This window comes from Electrophorus electricus, chromosome 2 (assembly GCF_013358815.1).
Source record: "Electrophorus electricus isolate fEleEle1 chromosome 2, fEleEle1.pri, whole genome shotgun sequence".
In the NCBI taxonomy this organism is placed as follows: Eukaryota; Metazoa; Chordata; class Actinopteri; order Gymnotiformes; family Gymnotidae; genus Electrophorus; species Electrophorus electricus.
The window spans coordinates 11733345-11755141 of record NC_049536.1 but is presented as its reverse complement, the minus strand read 5'-3'; the positions used below and the strand labels follow the sequence as shown (position 1 = coordinate 11755141).

Below are 21797 nucleotides of genomic sequence, written 5' to 3'. Positions count from 1 at the left end.
TGCAAATAAGTGATGTACAGTTGAGTTGAGCTTTTAGGAATCTTTTATTTCCAATGGCAACTTCTCTATTATAAGCTTACTGCAGCAAAGCAGGAACAAAGAATAGATCTAAATATTATAAATAGGTTGGAAAAAAAGAAGAATTATGTTTTGAGTGAATTAACTCCCCATGCGATGACCTACAATTCCAGATATACATTTTCCACAGTAACTGATACTTCCTCCCCTTCCCCTTACTCATAAAGCATTAGACTAAAGAGCACCGCTACACTGCCACTTTAAATGAATGGCTCCAACAGGGCCAGGCTTTGAGCAGGTCTATAGTTTTCTAAAGCTGGGTGTTTATTTTCAGTAGTGTGTTCTTACAGCACAAGAGGCAAGCGGCGGTTGGGACCTAATGTGTCTGTAATGAGAAGCATCAAGAGCACAAGCAGGCTGGGTGAGGTAGACAGCAGCAGCTTGCTGGAAAAAGGACATAAGCAGCTTGTTGCTGAGGGTGGGGCTTGCTCGCAGGGCCCGGGCCAGCTGACAGAAGGCTTCTAGGAAAACCCAGGGAGCAGGAGGTGCTGCTGGAAAAGCCTTTATGAGCCCCCCAAAAACGAGTCCCCCAAGTGAATGGAGAATGAGCGAGCAGAGGCAGACGGGGTGAGTCTGGCACTCTGTTCTTACAGGCTGTTCTTACAGTTAGAGATCAGTGTCACACTCCAATCACGCGCAGGTTTTCTGTGCTCAGGGGTGACCGAGGCTCCTGTAGAAGTTAGGGTCATACAGGCACATGCAGGTGCACACAGGCATTTCTGAAAGGCAAGGCAAGTTTTTTGTAAAGCCAAGAGGTCTGCTGTTACTGCACCAAGAAGGCATTGGAAGGTAGAATTAGCAAATGGCAGCAGAACAGGAGCTCAGTCTACTCAGATGTGTGCCATCTGATTTATAAGAGCAATGTTGCTGAAAACACAAAGGCTGAAATAATAATCAGAGATTCCAGTGGAACTAATGGCTGGGCACAACACTTCTAATGTCCACCCTTAAATTCTTCAGTAAATATTTAAAAAATGATTATGTATAGCAGCTGTCCTCAAAGAACTGGTATTTAGAGCATTTAACACAGAGAGCATGTCATGTCATCTGTAGAAGGAATGGAAAAGTAACAAGACATCTGTAATTCCCAGCTACAGTAAACCTGGGGGGAAACTTATTCCAGACGATGTGAATTTTACACCGTGTTGATTTTCAGATTCCTCACCTGACTGAGTAGATCCAGACTTAACCATTTCCTGTGAACCCAACCCCCTCCTCTCCTGGACCCTGTGAGTGTCCACAAAAAGCAGAGAGGGCAGAGGAAAATTTGCTCATGGGGAGGAGAGGTCAGTAGGGCTGCAATCCAAGCAGGGAATCAGGGCAGAGTAAATACAGACTGGCTCCCTGTGCGCCCCCGCCTCACACACACACACACACATAAACACACACAGTTCAAACACACACAGCTCCAGCATCTGTTATCAGCCACTTTCACAGAGACGTTCCCAGAGCCATGGTGTGCTGGAGTGTGGCATTTCTATCCATTAGCCTAAAATCTATCCAGGACAAATAAGTATTTGTTACGCCAGGCTGCTTGTTAATAATTAAGGTGAAGTCAGTGGGAGTGGCCTGTGATTCTGGGAGACTGGAACACTTGCGTAGCTCTCAGCGGGCCACAGAGTGGCTCTTTGTGCAGGCAGGGCACGAGGCAGACCGCCCACCCTCTCCCACAGTGGTGCCCTTCACATCAGTGTTTGTCTTACAGTGCCAGAAGGTGAGTGACATCACACAGCCAGCACTTCTGTGTCAAATGTTACGAGTCTCTTGTAGTGGCGCGGGCAGTGTGAAGTGAGCTCGCAGGTTTAAGCATGGAAAGAGCATGGCTTAGACAAAAAAGAAGGCCCAGTATGAATGGCGGGAAACACAGCACTACAGCACTGTAACGCTCCCGACTGCGCAAACACACATACACCCCTGCTTCCCCCATCCTCTGCTCATGAGCTACTGCAAAGCAAACAGGGAAATCAGTGCCTGCCAAGAGCAGAATGGGCCGTGGTGAGTGGGGGACATCTGAGCAGTCAGTGGAGGCCTGGGAGATGGGTACACAGCAGAGGAGGTGGGGGACGGGTAGGAGGAGGCAGGTTTTAGGTGATTTTCTCTCCAGATGGAGTCCTGCACCCCTCACCTCTCACCCTTTTCCCCCCACTTCCTGTTTAAGTGTTTGGTTTAATGTAATGGTAGAAAAGAGACACTCCCCCATCATGCATACTGTTGTGTTACACAAATACATTCCTGCACTAAGTGAAAGATGAAATCCAAGTACTTTGTCCATTTAGAGAATAAAAGTGTTTTCGTTTTCATTTTGGGACAATTTCCCAGATGCTTTACATATAGTGAACACAGACAACAGAGGAGTCTTTCTATTATTGCTATGTTTCTCTCATCAGCACAACATTTAGGCGGTTTACTTTGCTGTGTGTGTGTGTGTGTGTGTGTGTGTGTGTGTGTGTGTGTGTGTGTGTGTGTGTGTGTGTGTGTATGTGTGTGTCTGTGTGTGTGTGTGCGCACGTACTTGTGTTTATTTGTGTGCTTGTACATTTTGTACTGAGTTACTGCAAAAATCTTCAATTACATAACACAGTGATATGAGTGTTGCAGTATACATTTATATCAATTACACACCATTACACATTATGTCCTGAGTTCTTTCCCAACTTATCAAATATGTATATACTGATTACATATGCATACTAATCTGAGTCACTATTAAATGCCTACTAAATGCAGTAGCAGGGTCCAGGCTTTGAATTACATTGAATGGTAACCAGTATCTGGTAACTAGAACGTTACAAAACTCAAAGGGGTCAATGTAATCTGTAGGTTGAAAAACTGGGCAAACTAGTATATATAAGATATTATATATAAGGTATATATATATAAGTATACGTAAGTATTCAACGTTTTTCTTTTTTCTTATTAGGGAAAGGTGTTGGGGATTATGCGTGAAGTCAGATAATATTTGCCCTTGATTTGTGTGTCTGTGTGCACGTGCACATATGCATGTGTTAGCGCTCTTCTCCTGAGCAGAAGAGTGCTGGCCTGCAGTATGGTTTATAGTGAGGCTCATATTTATACTTTATTCCTCCATGCTGCATCCACTGGTTCTTGGGCTCCTCTGAGAATTTTCCTGAATTTTAAGGGATGCTGAGCTGGTTTGCAGTCTGATACGATGCCGGCTGGCCCAACCCCTGAGCGCTCTCCTGGCTGGCTGTAAACTGAGCCCCACAGAAGACAGGCCAAAGAGAACTCTGGGGTCTATAACTCCAGAGCAAAGCTGCGCTGAGCTTGACTGTGTCTTCTCCCAGGAGAAAATACACACTAAAGCAACCAGCTGCCTCCCATAACTTCAGCACTGCTGCCCCAGTCTCACTGTTAAACCCCTAACATTCCCTAATGAAGAGCTCCTCATTAGTGAAGCATACAAATGGTTTATGGATGAGGAAGATGGAGCAAGCGCCCTCCCCACCTCCTCAACTGACCAATGATCTGTTTTGTGTCTAAAGTTTGTTAAGATTTGATCACTGGTTTAGTTTGTGAGGCTGACTCACATTAAGCCAAGCATTCTCTCCATTCTCAGACAGATTTCCTACATGCCAGTGTCTGTGGAAAATGCAGCTGGTTTTGTCATCAACACAGCTTTTTTTTTGTAAATTATTATGAAAGTGTTTCTGAGACTTTCAAAATACTTTAGCAATATGTTCTCATAGCAACAACAATAGCCACATATACTTAACTATACACATAAACGTTGTCATGTCCAAACATGGAGTGGCCCCAGTTAAATGATCGCATCTAATGTTTCATATAATTATAACCAGCACATACACACTGTCTCTCTCTCTTTCCCTCTCTCCTCTTCTCTATCTCCCCTTGTTTCTCTATCTCCCCAATCTCTCTCTCTCTCTGTTCCCCTGCCATGACATTGCTAAACAACCAGTGTAACAAATCACCAACATAATCATTATTTATAGACATAGGCCCATCATTTTGCTCCTGCAGTTACACAAGAGAGGGGTTTACTCAGCAGATCTAGTCGTCAGTGGCCGTTACCGTGGACTCTCAGAGAAACATGCTTTTCTCCTTCATTTTCTTGGTGAAAATATCATAATCCCACATGATTTACTCACAGGAAAGAAAAAAAATGTATATTATATGCATCATCTTCCAAATCTATAAGTGCATTTCTCATATACATCAGCAAATGATGATACAGTTACCAGTTACCAGACAAAAGTGACTGAAGGGGCAGATTACTTCAAATTCAATTAGAAATATCTGATCTGTGGTTCATTCGGAGAGAATAATGCGAGATTTGTGATTTTGAGGAGATATGTGCTCACAAATCAAACTTAACAAATCTACATTCAACTCAAATACTTTTCAAGCAGTTGAAGAGCTCTAAGACTGTGTTAGGAATGCCTGAACTCCAAGCTGTTAGTCGATTGCATCCGCCTGGCAGAAAAGCCCAGACTTTCAAAACAATCCTGACTCTTCATGGATTCTGACTCCCACATGCCAAATCAAAAGCACAGAAAGAACCACAAATGACTGTCTGCTCTGTACAGTAGTTGCAGTTGGTACCCCCCCTTTCTGTCTTTGAGTGAGGTTTGCAGAGCAGGTGAGTTAGGTCAGCGTGATTTAGGTCAGCGTGAGTTAGGTCAGCATGAGTTAGGTCAGCAGAGCAGGTGAGTTATGTCAGTAGAGCAGATTTGGTTTGAGGACTCATCCAAAGTGGAGACAGACAGACCCTTGTCCTTAAGAGCAACATAAACACAAACTTGACCATTCCTCTGACCGCAGCCATCTGGCCTGTCCAGAGCCAAAAGACACAGACACACACAAACAATTATTTATTGCTTCCATGGTTATGTTCAGCAGGATAATAGTATTCCATGGAGTATCATCTTATCCTTGAGAAAGGCATATGGACTCAAAATGGAATTTTTCCGCTTTTTCAGACCATTATGTCACACAGGAAACACACAAAGAAACAGAATTGTTCTGTTCAAAATCTAAATTTTTTTTTTTTTCCCAGTAGACAGGATGCACTCAAATTGTAAATTTCCAGCGTTGTGTTAGTAACCAAATTTTCCTCAAGTTTTCTTTCTTTTCTCTACATAAAGCAACCTCAGGCTCCCTTTCCGTCTGTTTAATTCTGCCAGACCTGCCTCCAGCATTCCGCCCCCGAGAAAATCTGTCCCTGCTGGGAAAAACTGCTGAATGATATAGCATACAAAAATGTGCAAAATGTATGGTGCACAGAGAACTCCAGTAAAGGATTTGGGTCCTTAAACACATGTCCAATTTAAAATCTTGAAACCTTTAATGTGTTCCAGATCCAGACATGCTAGCTGTGCTGAGTACAACCATTGTGTTTCTCACACTCAGGGCATGCACAGTTCACTCAGGCTGCTGCTTGCGTGAAGCTCTGAAACAGCAGGCAGACTTAGTAGAATTACTGTATTTTGGCTTCAGTCACTCCCATATTTTGTCCTGTGTACGTTCCATTGTGGCTCGACAGCAACAAAAACTCAGCTATGAGGACTGAAAAGTTGCCTGTAATTCTTCTAGTTAACCTCAATCTCTCTATCTCTCTCTCTCTTTCTCCCTTTATGTTTTGCCCTCTTTCTCTTTCTCTTTTTCCCTCTTCCTTGATCTCACTCTGCCTGATTCTATAACTGGCAGCTCCTAATGCTTGGCAGACCTCCCTATGACCACAGTCATGGACGTGATTATGTCAACATAATCAGTCCCTCACAGCAGATAGATGGGTGTGCTTTGCTTAGCTACCATTTCAAACCCAACATATCAAAGTGTATCAAAAATGTATAACTTTATATATCTATACGTTAAGTGTATACAAAATGTCAACTATATTTAACCATCAAAATCAATAAAATATCAGGAAAGCAGCATGTATAAGGTGGTAGATACCTTGACTTATTGTTTGAAGACAATTTTCTCTATTCACTTGACTTTTTCACTTTAAATGTTAATTCACTCAGATTCGTGCCCAGAATCATAGCAAGAGATTTTGCTTTAGTTTAAACAATGATGTTTCCTCTTACCTGTTTACACTGCCATTGCACATTGTCCATTTATACTGTGCTTTAGTATGGTTTAGGATCACAACAGAACAACAACTATTGCCACTTTGAGAGTTTGCGCAAAATAGTGCTTGGTAATATGCTGCGGGTTTTGTTTAAAAACATCAAATTTTGCCTTGTTAAAATATAATCACATAAATTCTATATGATATATAAATTAATACAAAATATTTTTTGGACATTCAGTAGGTTCCACTTTAATCCATATGGCAAGTGCGGATCTCCTGTCACTTTTCAAAGAATACTGCCAATACTACACCTAAACCTGGTAAAGTTTAAAGACAACAGAAAACCCAACCCACGATGGGCTCATTCTGCTTGATACTCCAAGAGAATGACACCATACTTGCTCTTTGTAACATTATTGACAACTGTTTGGAGGAAGTAACACAAATGGATTGTCCTTGCATCATCAAAATACTAGCAAAGGATTGCGGGATATCTGTGGGAGAAATTTGGACAAGGTCAAACTGAGAGCAAGAGCACACTGATGTAAAGGTAAACTTGCAAAGAAAACAGCACACAGCACACTCTAAAGGATTCCAGTAGGAATGGACAGCACAGGTGAATGAAAACACATCATATAGGGATTTACAAGGTGAGCTGCAAAAGAGGCCTCTCATCCAAGCCTAAAAGGACCACGGAAAATGTTGTGTTGGCATGAGATTCTAATAAGGGACTTTCAGGGGGTTAAAGCTGAATGCTTGACCCGGAAATGTTTAAATATTTAAGGATCTTTTCATAAAGGAGGAAGATAAAAGAAAGGAGAAAGGGCACAAGTTCACTGTGTTCACAATAGGCTGAGCACACAGGAGATAAAAGGGCTTTCTGTCATATTGTACAGACTTCGCTAATACTTCTGTGCATTTTTGATGGGAAATTCCAATGTCCTTTCACAATGCTTGAAAATTATTTCGCCATTTTGTTTGTAAAATAGGTACATGTTAAGCACATAAACTGACTAAAGCAGAACCAACCTTACCTGACTTATGCTTCTACAAGGTGTGGACCTGCATTAGTTTGTGGTTCAAAATGGCCTGGTATAACCGCAAGCATAAAAATCATCGAACTTTACACCTTTGAGTTATTGCATAAATGGATTTTTGATCGTTCTTAACATAAAATCCTTATTTTTCTATTATTTTTATTGGTAGAGTTCTTACAGGCATACCTGAGTTTTAATGTAAGCTTAACTCTTCTGGCTAATTTACACTTACATTTATGTGCACAGCTCTGAAGAGAAGCAACGATTCACACAGTCAAATTAGCACAGAGTGGTAAAATCATTTCAGCTACACACATGTAAGCATTTTGTCATTTGTCTTACCATAGTCTTACCATAAAATGGAAGTAATAGCACAACTGCTAGAGAATATTGCACCATGGCGGAAGCCCATATATTACAGATATATCTCTTTCAATGCTCTATTACCACCTGTGGGAGGTCATTTTTAATGTCTTACTTTAGAAATAGACATTTCACAATTCTGTTTAACATGGAAAATGTGCCTTTTGAGGAAAAAATAATTTTCTCTTTATGTGCTGTCTACTTGAGAGATTTTATTTTTCCCAATGTACATTGTGCACAGATTGTAGAGTTCAGCAGATGACAGATAAAAAACAAGCTTTTGTGGTTTGGTGTTAACATTTTAGGTAGTGTTCAAGGTATAACTCATCCCTGATTTCTGTATTAGTAATAGAGATGAAGATGATTTAAAGTTCAATTTACACTGCATCTGACATCAGCAATCTCTGTATCCGAAATGAGCAATTTCTGTATCGGAAATGATCCATTTATTTTGTTAGAACTGGAGTCTGTAAGCTTGTATTGCAGATGCAGAAATGCTAGTAATACTCATCTTTCTTGTTTCCTTTTATCAGATACAATCTCACTTTGTTCATTTTCACACATTATTTGGTATAATTAAGTCCTTGAAGTGTAAAATCAAAGAACATGTTCAAAACATTAATATATCCCATTTGTGTATGATGGAAGTACTTTTAGGTATTTTCCTGAGAGTTATGCAGCAGTGACTTCTGCTCTGTATGACTTGTGGGTGGTTGTGACATATTTTTGTAGTCTATTGCTTGGCTCAGGCCTTGGGAATCCCTTACCTCTGAGACCTTTGTTGCCTGGTCTAGTTTAAAAGTGGAGGCAATGGGAGATAATCCAATCCCTCTGTGTGTTACACTGTGTGAGAGAAGAGAGGGGTTTTCTGGTGAGTTCATGTGTTAGGCAGGTGGTTGAATTATCACAGAGTCAGACATTACACAGTCAAAGCCTGGGAAATCCTGTAGTAGTGCTGGCAGGCCAAACGTTCTCATGGGGTTCTGAAAGCTAGCTTAGGAAGAGAATCCTCCAAGCAGTTTCCACAACCTTTCCAATTTTCTTTTTGTTTGCAGCAGCTGTGTAAGATTGAATCAGCATGTAAGTTTATCCATTATCCACTGTGTATCTTTCTCGTCAGTTTCCTTATGCACAAGCATCTTTTTGTTTGACAGATTCTGTAACTGAATTACATGAACGTCAGAACTGTGACATGCCTGACACTTCTCTTCCCCTTTTTCTGCTTTCAGTTTCATACTTTGGGGACAGTTACTGTCGGATAGATGCGGTGCAGGACCTGTTTAGTTTTCATCTGTCGCTCCAGTTTAAGACAAGCAGACGCAGTGGGCTTCTCCTCCTAGCTGCTGGGAACACAGACTACCTGTCCCTGGAGTTGTCCAATGGCAGGTTACAGGTGAGGAGCACAGCTGCCAAAGATGTCATGTTATCTTGAAGGAGATTTAGTATAGAAAGCATACAAGAATATCCACACACAGCATATGTGCTTCTGTATTACACTTTCAACACCCATGAATGCCATGAAATGCATATTAAAAAATGGATCTTGTTTCTCTCTGGCCATTCATGCATAAAAGAGTGTGTCTTCAGTTCCTTATAAGAACCAAATATTCATGTCTCAGATGCAGTCATTTGATTTCTCATCCATATGAACTGTGCATTGATAAGTCAGATGTGTTTTCAGCTGCTTTCTATTTAAACAGGCTGTGCTTCAATTCTCTGCTCATCATACATGGATAACATCTTATCTGGAGCTGTAGTCAGTAAATTACCTGAGTTTATATCTTTCATCCCCTCAAGAAAATGTTTGGTCTCGCAGCACACATAGATCACATTTCATAATTTACAGTATTATGAAATATTTAATTAAAAAGGCATCATCCACTGTGCTTTCTTTTTTAATGAATTCAGAAAATATATCAAGAGGCATTGTCTCATCTATCCATTCTGTTATTTTTACTGAGAATCTTGACATCATAATCTCATAATTAATTGCCTTGGCAGAATGCAAGAGGAAAGTAAGAAGCAGACATAAACTTTCCATTTTAAATACAACGTAAATACAATTTAAATGTGGTGTGTGCCTTTAGCATTAATGTCTTTAAAAAAGAAATATAGCACTTTCAAATCAAAATATTCTTTTTATCTGTGCTTGTTTCCACAGGCGAGGATGAATATTGGATCCAGAGAGGTGGTGCTGTACTCCTCTATGGGTGTGCAGCTGAATAATCTGCTGGATCACCATGTATCTCTTGTACTAAAAGAAAACAAACTCAGTATGACTGTGGACAACATTTTCACAACCTTTGTGGGAGTAGAAGGAGATGAGGAGGACCTCAGCATTGACGTGGGTGTATTCCTTGGTGGAGTGGGAGACCTGGAAGTTGATTATCTCAGTACTGCTGTGCCCTTCCTCAGAGGCTGCATAAGCAATGTAAAGTTTGAGTCCCAACAGTTTGATATTTTGTCTTCAGAAGCAACTGTCTGCCATGATACTAAGGATATCTGCAGTAGTGAATTTGAGGCTGGAGATGGGGAGGCCACCAGTTTTTTGAGTCCTGACTCCTTTATGTCTTTCCCAACCTGGACCAGAGCCAACACTGGCTCTCGCAGCATGGAAATGCTGATGAAAACTACCATAGAAGATTCTCTGCTTCTCTTCCACCCAGGTTATCAATCCGATTTCCTTGCCCTGGGAATGATGAGTGGTTACTTAAAAGGTGTTGTAGACGTGGGTATTGGTATGGTGGTTCTGAACAACCTGAATGTGAGGTTAGATGATGACCAGTGGCACAGGATAAGAATTCATATCGAACCCACCACTTTTGAAATTACAGTGGATAGTGAATCTGCCTCAGTCCCTCTAAATGGCTCAGAAAAACTGGATCTTGTCGGAAATCTATACTTAGGAGGCATTCAGGGAAAAATGAAGGATGTATTCCATGACAATTACCTGATTCGCATGCAGGAGGAGATCACTTCTGAGTCATTCATTGGTTGTTTAGGAGAAATCAAGGTTAACCAGAAAGAAAGAAGCCTACAGGATGCATTAATAACTAAAGATGTTCATGTTAAATGTGAGGGAGAGGACTATGATTATTCCACCTATTATGATGTGGAGATGACTACAACTACATCCCCAGTACGGATCATACATGACGATATGAGACCTGATGAAAGACACTGTTTGCCAACTGAAGACATGCCAGATATCTATAAAAATGTCTCCAAGCTCTTGGATGTCAATGCTCTGCTTGTTCCTGAGGGTGGAGAAGCTTTTATTGATATAATCAACCTCAACCCAGCACTCAATCTAAATGCTGCAGGGATCCGACAGTCTCAGATCATCTTCACCCTCCAGAGTGATCCTTGGTATGGGCTTGTAGACATGAACATTAACACTAGACGCAGTAAGAAGTTCACCCTCCTAGATGTGGTGAATAAGAAGATTAAGTATCTTCATGATGGCAATGAAAAATACAGTGATCAGATCCAGCTAGAGGTGGTTGCACATGGTTCCAATCTTCCTGAATGTTTGAAGAGTCCCCACCAGTATGTTCTTCCAGTGGAAATTCTTCCTGTCAATGACATTCCCCAGCTTAGCGGTGGAGAAATTTCAGTCACAGCATATGGTCGCACTCGCTTAAACCCCAACCTGATTAAAATAGTTGATTCAGACAATCGGTGTGATGAGCTTGTTGTTACCGTCACTTCTGACCCTAACCCCAATGGTTACCTGGAGAATGCACAGCAGCCTGGGAGGAGCCTGAAAGAGTTCTCCTGCAGACAGCTTAAAGATGGGCTCATTTACTACATCCATAGAGGAGGCTCTGTGACTGGACTCACCCTACAGGTTTCAGATGGGGATCTGATCAGTCAGTCAACCACTTTTAAACTTGCAGTCACACAGCCACAAATGACCCTGGTGACCAACACCGGCCTCCTCATCACTCAGGGCACAAACTCATCCATTGGAATTCAGAATCTAGCTGTGTTTACCACTCCCAGAACTGGAGATGTCCTATTCAATGTTACACAGCCACTAAGATTTGGAGAACTGCAGATTATTGCAGATGATGGTGTTCCATACAGAGTGTCACAGTTTCATCAAGCCGATCTTGAGCAGAATAGACTGAGATACATTACCACAATTTTAGATGATCTGGAGGACACACAGACTGAGTACCTTTATTTTAATCTTCACCTTGGACAGCTTACTGTTCAAGACAATACATTCATAATTAAGATCATGCCTGCTCAGGTCAGAATGGCTAAGATTGTTCCTCTCAAAATTACAGAAGGACAACCAAGGGTCATTAGGCAAGTGGAGCTGGAGGCTATAGTGAAGGGAATGAATACTGACTCAGGATCAGTCAATTATATTATCTGGACGCGTCCAACACTCGGTGCCTTGATGTTGCAGGGTAGGGATCTGTCAGATGGAGACAGCTTCACTCAACAAGATATTAATACTGGACATGTGAGTTACAGAACCACAATCCGAAGGGCTGTTGATGCTGAGGATTATCTTCAATTTAAAGTATTTGCAGAGGATCAGTACTCTAGATTGTATACCTATCCAATAAGTATTAAAGCTGACTCCAACATCCCTTCTCTGACCAATGAGATATTGGTAGTGCTGGAAGGTAATGAAAACATCTTAAATAAAGAATACCTTTGGACACAGTCTCCCAGCTCCACGGACTTTGTGTACAAAATTTTACAAGACCCAAAGCATGGCCATCTCATTAGGGACTCCCCTCCTGGAGTGGCCAAGGTGTTGAAGGTGCAGTACGAGTTTTCAGTAATGAGGATCTTCTCTGAATAGGCTTATCTACAAACATGATGGATCAGAGAGTAGCCATGACCAGTTCACCTTCAAAGTACTTATAGAGGACAGAGGCAGTAGTGCACAAACTGAAGGACAGGAGGTCCTCAGAGATATATTTAACATAGCAATTCAATCTAGAAATGATCACATACCCCAGAGGGTTATAAATAAACCCTTTAACATAGTGAGAAATGACCAGCGCTTGCTGACCACAGATGACATTCTGTTTAGGGATGATGATTCTGACTTTAATGACACCCACCTGGTATATGCTCGAGTGGGAATTCTTTCAGGCAAAATTGTGTCATCCACGGACCCTTCACAACCTCTGTACCGTTTCACTCAAGCAGACTTGAGAGATAGGAAAGTTCTGTTTGTCCATCATGGTGCCGATCGTGAACGCTTCCAGCTTCAAGTGTCTGATGGTTTTCACAAGACAACAGCCTTGCTCCAGGTGCAGGCAGGAGAGCCATACCTCCATGTGATTAACAACACCATGGTTGTCATTGACCATGGCAGCACCAAGACTATTGACACCAGTCTTCTGGGCACAGAATCCAACATGGACATTAGAAACACTGCAGAAATTACATATGATATAACCTCTCCTCCTAGTGATGGCAGGATTATAGTCAGTGGTATTGAGGCTACTCGCTTTACTCAGGAGGACCTGAAGAAAGGTGTGGTGTCCTATGAGCATAGTGTTCAGAGCCTCAGATCCAAAGACTCATTTACCTTCACTGTGCATGCAAAAGACATGTCTGTGGAAGGGACTTTCAGAATTAAGATCTTCAAGCAAGGATACCTGTCTGAACCTAGAGTTACCTACAACCAGGTGATCATTGCATATGAAGGAGAGCATTCTGTCATCAACCAGGACCATTTGAGGGTAAGAGCTGGCTACTTTAAAATGTATAAATCTGACTATTATTGGGAAATGCCAAATTATTCATTTGTTATCCTTCATCATTAAAGCATTAAGAAATATGAAACTCAAAGATCTGGGAATTTTTAGGATGTGTATGTTGCATATCATATCAATAAATATTTTAACTTAAGAGCATAGATATGTTGTGGTTAATCAAGGGTGAAAGACATAAAGCCAGCACATGAAAAGCAATGCATCAAGGTTACTGACCAACACAGATAAAAAACAGCTAATATTCATGAACTCTTGTTTCAATAAAACAGCTAAACCTACAATGTGTGCACAATTATTAGGCAAGTTGTATTTTTGAGGACTTATTTTATTATTGAACAACTACAGTGCTCTCGGTCAATCCAAAATGTTAATAAACCTCAAACCTGAATATTAAGAAAGTAAAAGTGAGGTTTTGGCTTTCTTAGGAGAATACCCATGTGTGCATAATTATTAGGCAACTATTTTCCTCATTTCACTTGTTTATTTTCATCTGTTAAACTGAGAATAATAACCAATTCAATTTACAAATAAACATTTCTGACATTTCAAAAACAAAGTGACCAATATAGCCACCCTTCTTTTCAATAACAGGCATAAGCCTTCCATTCATGGAGTCTGTCAGTTTCTTAATCTGTTGATCAACTTTTTGTGCAGCAGCAACCACAGCCTCCCACATACTGTTCAGAGAGTTGTGCTGTTTTCCTTGACCATAAATCTCCTGTTTAAGAAGGGCCCACAAGTTCTCAGTATGTTTTATGTGAGAAAGGGGGCCATGTCATTATTCTTTCATCTTTCATCTAGCCTTTACTGGCTAGCTACACAGTGCAGTACTTCGATGCATGCAATGGAGCATTGTCCTGCATAAAAATCATGGTCTTTTTGAAAGATGAAGACTTTTCCCCCGGCATCACTTCTTGAAGAAAGTGTCTTCTAAAAACTGGCAGTAGGTGTAGGAGATGATTTTGAGTCCATCTTCAACCCAAAAAGGCCCAACTAGCTTATCTTTAATAATACCAGCCCATATCACCCCACCTCCACCTTGCTGGTGCATGTGTTGAAGTGAAGCTCTGTGTCTGTTACTGTTCCAGCCACGGGCCCATCCATATGGTCCGTTAAGTGTCTTGCTCATCTCATCAGTTCATAAACCCTTTGAAAAATATGTCTTCAGATATTTCTTGGCTCAGTCTTGACGTTTTACCTTACAGATCTTGTTCAGTGGTGGTCGGGTTTCAGCCTTCCTTACCATGGCCATGTTTCTGAGTACTGAACACTTTGTACTTCTGTGCACTCCGGGTAGGTTGCAGTTCAGGAATATGACAGCACGGGGGGATAATGGGCTCCTGGTCACTTCACATTTGATTCTCCTCAAATCTTTGGTAATTCATTTGTTTATTTTTTTCTCAACACGTTTTTTGTGACCCTGTTGTCTATTTGCAACAATACGTTTGATGGTTCTGTGATCGCGCCCCAACATGCTGCCTCCCTCTGAAAAACCTTTTACAATTTTTGACTTTTCTCTTGGTTGAGCCATTTTGCCTGAGGAAAAGAAGCTGCTTTGATAAAGGGTGTTGATACCTTGATAAAGGGTGTTGATACCTTGATAAAGGGTGTTGATTCCCTTAGGCAACACCCTCCCTCATTACACAAATACACATCACCTAATATGCTTATATCCAATAAGCATTCAGGTTTATACATGTTGGAGTTGGAAAATATGTATAAAAATGATGATATGGTCAAAATACTCTCTTGCCTAATAATTGTGCACACAGTGTAAAGCAACATGACAAAACTGTACATGTTTTAATGAACACATGATTCAACACAAAGACCCACTGACCCACTGTGTGTTTTAGTATTACCAGAGTAGTACTCTACAGTAAAGAAAAAAATGTGCATGACTGTTGCACATTATAACCATAGAACTTTCAAAAACCACACTGTCACTATTGTCAAACCTATCAAATGATAAACTCATAAATCTATTCAAATATTTCTGTGCTTTGTGTTGCAAAATGCTGTTTTGGAGGAAAAGCATTTTCGTTCATAGTTTAGTCCCTGCTATGATTTGCATCTGGTATATGGCTGACCTTCTATTCTTAGAACCCTCCATAATGACGCAGTACTGCCTTTGAGAATAATACCTTCCATGCTAAGTCATTATAGATGCCATTCTCCTTGGCTACTTTACTCTGAGTCACAGCTCAGTTACTTTTTGCTAAGTTTGCTTTTTGCTTAGGGTTACTACATGCTTTATGGAGAGAAAAAAAATTAATCTCATTTATATTATGAGTGCCAGTTTTCTCTGAAAACTCTGTGGTTACAAGCTAGTCTCAGCTACAGGTCATTTCAAATAAAGTACACAGGGCTGTCAAGAACATGTATGAATACTGAGGGGTTGATGTATCTTATGAATTTGCATTTGACAAGGATACGTCTATACTGTCTGATTGGTTTGTAAATGCAATTCAGTGATTATTTTTCAATTAATATAAATGTGTGAGAATAGCAATACTTAATATTTTATTTCTGGAGGTTGTTTTACTCATCCAGACTCAAAAGCATAAACCTGAACAAATGTACTATTACTGATACACACTAAAGCCTATTCCATCTCCCTCTCAGGTGGAGCAGTCAGACATCTTGCCTGCTGAGATGGTCTTTAATATAAAGGAAGCACCACGTCTTGGCCACCTGGTCAGACTGACTAACAACTCAGAGACCACTGAGGCACCCATGTTGGATTACATCCACTCCTTCACTCAGGAGGACGTGAACAAGGGAGTGGTCCTGTACGTGTCAGCCTCACTGCAGGGCAGGGACCTGTTCACCTTGGACGTGAGTAACGGCTTCACCACGGTGGAGGACCTGCAGGTGCAGGTGGATATCGTTCCTCGGATCATCCCTGTCCAGGCGGTCAACATCACGCTGAGGGAAGGCGGAGTCTTGGCACTCAGTGAGGAGGTGCTCAACATCACGCACCCTTTCTACAGGTCCATCAGTGTGGAGTTCATCGTAGAGGAGGCACCTCAACATGGAGACCTCAGATATCTGGATAGGGATGAAGCTGGGCTTGTCACCTTCACCTGGGAAGATGTGAGTGCCCTGTTTTGTTTTGGGTTTTTTTGGTTTTTTGGGGGGTTTTTTGGCGGCAGGGGGTTAGGTTTAATTAAAAAGTGGAAAAGTGGAAAGATGCTTTCAGTGAGCACAAATAAATTCACTCCCTAGGGTTAGCTGTATTATTTAGGCACAGCCAGACATGAAATGGCATTTTCTGCATCTTAATTACAAGTCATTCACAGAATAATAGCCATCGAGCCAGACTCTGATCACACCAGTTGTTTGTACTACAGAGTAGGGATGTTCTCTGTGTTTTAGTGACAGAAGTAATCAATGTCCTTTCTTTCTCTCTCTCTCTCTCCCTACCTTTTCTTTTTCTTGTTCTTTTCCCTATTCAGTGTGATCTTAGCTTTCTTTGTGAATCTCTGTGAAAAAGCTCTGTGATGTTTAGCAGTGGTCCAAAGGTCTAGTGGAAACAGTGAGAGTAAAATGATTGGGTCCTGGTGGAAAAGCACTGTGGGTCATGTGAGCGTAACAGTGCTGAGCATCATGGAGGTGGTTAGACACTGTTCTCAAGGCTGCAGAGTGAGGCTTATCCCCAGCAGCTTCTATTCGAGCACGGGTGGAAATTCTGTCGGAGCTGCCCTGCTGCCCCAAGCCAAAATAAACTGGCCCATATATTCCGACAATAAAGTGTCTACACAAGGTTCTTACTGAGCACTTAAAGATTGTCAAAGGCCCCACTGTGAAGAAGTGGTGGAGAGTAGGAACTGAACACAGATCATGGAAATCTTTGATAGGTTATTATTTTGAATTGATTGGATGGCTCCATTAGATTAGGACCACAGAATTGAGAGTTGTCAACAGAGATGTTGGGCCATATTTGTCCTACTTAAGCATAATTTTATAGCGACATTTAAAGCTGAAGTGGAAGAAACTGCTTGGGTTAATTCTGGCGTTAGGTTAGTCTTTAAAAGTTACAGTGAGTGTCCTAGTTTGGTCTTCTTTTTGCTTCCAGAAGATTGCCAGTTGGTGATTGGAAACCCAAGTAGCAAGTAATTTCTGGACAGAGTATGAATTTCTAGGCTATGTATTGTATTGACAGCTGTTTAAAAGCTTTAGTTCGCCATAGCACCCTTTGAGCTTGGTCTTTATGGAGTGATTTTCTGTTGTGTAGTGCAGCATAGTGGACAGACATCAGAAGTGCTCTAAATGAGTTCAATACTGAGAGAGAAAACAGCAGATAGACTCAGAAACCAAAGGATAATGGTCTCTTTAAATGAAAGAGGCATGGATCATGTTCATTATCTGACATCACCATGAATTATTCCACTCGTTCATGTGGAACCAGTGGTTCTTTTCATACTGTTGCTCATTGTGGGTGAGCCATAGACCAGGCACATAGAAACTGCAGTAGTTTTAGTTACGCAGTGGAAAACAGAATAGGCACCTAGTATTACGCTGGGCAGAAGAATGAAAAGACAACATTGCTTGGATTTCAGGACCACACACAAGAAAGAGTCAAAGTTAGTCAGAATGCAGAACAACCAAAATACGTTGGAGCTGGTTCCTCCAGAAAATTGCCAGTTTGCCGAATGAACAGTTGCAATCAGTAAGCATGGTGAGCTGTTGCCCTTGTTGAGATGGCGCTCATCTGGAGCCCATTAGAGCACACACACACAAACAGCAGTGTGCGCGTTCTGTAGCCTGGGGCTAAAACACAGCAGCAGGCCAGCCCTAAACGGCTGCAATGAACACACATAAGCATTTGCATCTGCATGAATGCATTGTAATTGCATATTACTATTAGAGCACCACATACTATTAGGAACTAAGTGGAAGTGTGTGACTGTTTAAAAGCTGTGTCACGGGTACTGGGTGATGGAGAGCATAAATACAGACATCAGTTTATTGTTCTTTTAAAGTGAATATGAAGGCCTAAGATAAGATTGTTAAGCATTGTATGTCTGCTGTTTCAGTGTATTGAGCTGGGTCTGTGTGTGCAGACGCGTACATATCAGTTGGATATGCTGATCATATTTGATATGTGTGTATGTGCATATTGGTCTGGTTTTATCATATTTGCTACATCTGCATGCACACGTTTGCAAGTTGGTTTAAGACTTTTGAGACTTTTGACCATATTCACTGTAACACTATTCATTGTAACACTATCAGCCTTATTTGCTGTAAAACTATTCATTGAAACACTATTTTGTATTCGACCATATTTGCCAAGTCCCTCTGTCATGCACAGGTGCAACATGGTGTGATCTTCTACCTTCACGACAGCACGGAGACCACAGAGGACAGTTTCACAGTGTCCGCTTCAGCCTTCGAGATCAACCGGCGCAGCTTCCCCATGACCATTGTCATCACTGTGGTCCCCGTTAATGACGAGCCACCATGGCTACAGCAGAATGCCGGCCTGGAGGTAGGCTACAATGCTGAGGCTGTTTGCTCCCTGCTCCCGGCTCACTACTCTCCAGCACACTGTGTTCTCATGGTCCCTCATGACCAGAGGGCCTCCCTAGAATTAAAGAGTGTCTCAGAGACCGCAAGCTTTCTGGAACGGATGCAGGGATGGAAAATAAGAAGCTGCTCATCTCTTGCAACTGGAAATGAGTGTGTCCTCTTTTTTTAAGGTTGCCTGTGGTCTCATGTCGCCTTGGGTAACTCATATTTTTGGAAAAACCATGACTGTGGCAGGAATTCAGCTTTTGAGAGCATAAGAAAACCAACCAATACAAGTTATCGTTACTTCCCACAAAATGCGAAATAATGATATGTCTTTTTCCATATATACAGACTGTATACTCTCTCTCTCTCTCTCTCTCTCTCTCTCTCTCTCTCTCTCTCTCACACACACACACACACACACACACACACACAGACACACACATATGAGTAGCCAAACAAAAACAGAGTCATTAGGAATATAACGCTGCCTGTGATTCTCTTAGTAAATCGATAATCTGTCATTCTTCCTCTCTTTCTCTCTCAATTCAACTCAGTAAGCTTTATTGGCATGACCATATTTATTTATATTAATTCATTCATTTTAAAACAACATGAATTAACCTTTGCAATATTAAGGAAATTAAGAACTCTACTATATTTTAATGATAATTTACATGAAAAGAACTGTAATTAGCATGAAAGAATACTTGAAGTCACCACGACAAAAGAAGCAAAAAGAAAAGAGAACAAGAACTAGAAGCAGAAGAGGAAATAATAAATAGTTAAATGCATGATTCCAGTTTAAAGATCCTCTCTCTCTCTCTTCTTCCTCTCTGATGTGCTGTTCTGATGTGCTGATGTAAAGTAGTGAGCTGCAGTGTTGTCTGACCTGCAGCAGATGATCAGACATGATGAATAACATGGTGGTGACTCAGGCTCAAGGCTCCAGATCCTGCCCAGTCAAATTCCAGCTGGTACTCATTAGACAGCTTCCATCCAATCACACGCTCACGCACTCAGCAGCCCATCAATCTATTCTATGAACTCTCTCCAGCTCTCTCACTTGAGTGTAGCTTTGACTCATTTTACAATCAGCCCCCCAAGTTCCCATCACATACACAAATACAAAAGATAAACACACCCTCAAATTCACACACACACACACACACACACACACACACACACACACACACACACACACACACATTAGCAGCATGTGCAGGCTCAGCACTGTGGTAACTAAAAACTCTAGGGGACACAGCAGTTTAAATCAGAAAGTGATTGTTACTCACTTTAATGGCTTGTTAAGTCACTCTCAAACACAGGTCTCTTCCCCCTGTGAGCTGAAATTAAATGTGCTGGATAGCATCCAATCAATATTATATGCATTACACATCGATTATGAAGAAACATCAATTTCCTACACAATTTGGAAGATAATTGTGGTCCAAAATTATACTGGCCAAAGCTTCAGGGCACAAATGTACTAAGACTGCCACCACGTGGTAGATGACATGAATTTCATTCAGGAAATGGTATACAATGCAAGGCTCCCCATAGGCACTAGAGGGCATAAGTGAGTCCATTTAAAATTTACATACACTGGTGATCGTGGCACATTGACCTATAAATTACATAAAGCTCACATTACCACAGACTAAATGGCAGCCAAGATGAGCATTTTGTACAGGGTATTGCACTTTGTTTATGGTGTTTAAATAAATTTTTGAAACATGCACGGTGTGGAAAAAGCTTCTCTAAAAGTTAATGGAATTGTAGACCTTGCTTTGTAGACCTTGCTTATCTTGTTTAGCTGCTGCATTGTGAATTGGATTCCTCCGCCAGCTTGTTTTGGTCTTCCATTCCTCTCTGGTACTGTCTGGAGAGAGCATGGTGGAAACAGCAGAGGAGAGCAAGGTTGAGGAAATCAATATAAGTCTTTCAGTGCGTGCCTATGTCTTCTCCCCACTGACTCTCGCTATTTAAGAAACTCTTTCGGGAGATCTGCTCCGGTTCTTTCGATTAATGTTCCATTCAGCTTCTCAGCCATTATGGGTCCATTAGGGCCCAGCGAGGCTGAGAACTTAGTCCCCCAGTGCAGCATGCGTTATCTTTGGATAGCACGCCAGGTTGCTGTGGCCCACAACAAACTATCAAATACTGTTAGGGATTTATTTTCCTCTAGATCAGATTTTTGTTTGTTTGTTTGTTTGTTTGTTTGTTTACTAATCTTGTTTGTTTCTCTCTTTCTCACCTCACAAACTAACCCCCGACTAAAAACACTCCCATTCACCATCCCCACGCCCCCAGGTTCTTGTTGGTGAAGAATCAGAAATCACGAGCGCAACACTGAGCACAGAAGATTTGGATACCCCTCCAGAAGAATTGGTTTATACCATAGAGGCACCGACCAATGGAATCGTTGCTCTTAAAGATTCACCTGATGACAGCATTGACAGTTTCTCCCAAGCACAGATCAACAGCGGCGATGTTATTTTCATCCATCAAGGTAGTCTATTACAAAGGTCCTTACACTTTCTTAATCAAATACCTTTATCACTCTTTTACACTCAATGAAACGATTTATCCTAAGAGTTTTTAACAATACATTAGTTTTGGTAGATATATATTTTAATATTTTGATATTTTGACCAAATATGCATGATTGCAAAATTTCCATTTTAGTGACCTCTGATCGTATAGCATTGTTTGTAATTGCCTTCTATAGAAATTTGAGGTTGTAGGAAAGGACTGTTCACAAGAGTGATGCTGAAGCCTAATATTCTCAAACTAGTGCATATGTGGTTTGCACCATTGGGTCGCAATGATAGTGTACTGCTCTGGTTACAATCTATACATGCTTAAAAAAAATGTTTAAAAATTCACAGGGATCTTAATGGCAGCACAGGGTTCAAAAAACACAAAAAGGCACAGAAGAAATTATATTAAGTACTATCTGTAGCCTCTTATCTTGCATAATGTAACCTAAAATCA

At 41.1% G+C, this 21797-nt stretch overlaps 1 protein-coding gene across 1 annotated transcript in view; it reads left to right on the top strand.

Moving 5' to 3' along the window:
- The window catches only part of cspg4 (chondroitin sulfate proteoglycan 4), a 45414-nt gene that overhangs the window by 16602 nt on the left and 7015 nt on the right, over positions 1–21797 (top strand). The window contains 7 exon segments of the mRNA XM_027004064.2: positions 8763–8926; positions 9695–12307; positions 12310–12346; positions 12349–13250; positions 15909–16379; positions 18601–18777; positions 21114–21312. Of these exon segments, the coding sequence (XP_026859865.2) occupies positions 8763–8926; positions 9695–12307; positions 12310–12346; positions 12349–13250; positions 15909–16379; positions 18601–18777; positions 21114–21312 (4563 nt within the window).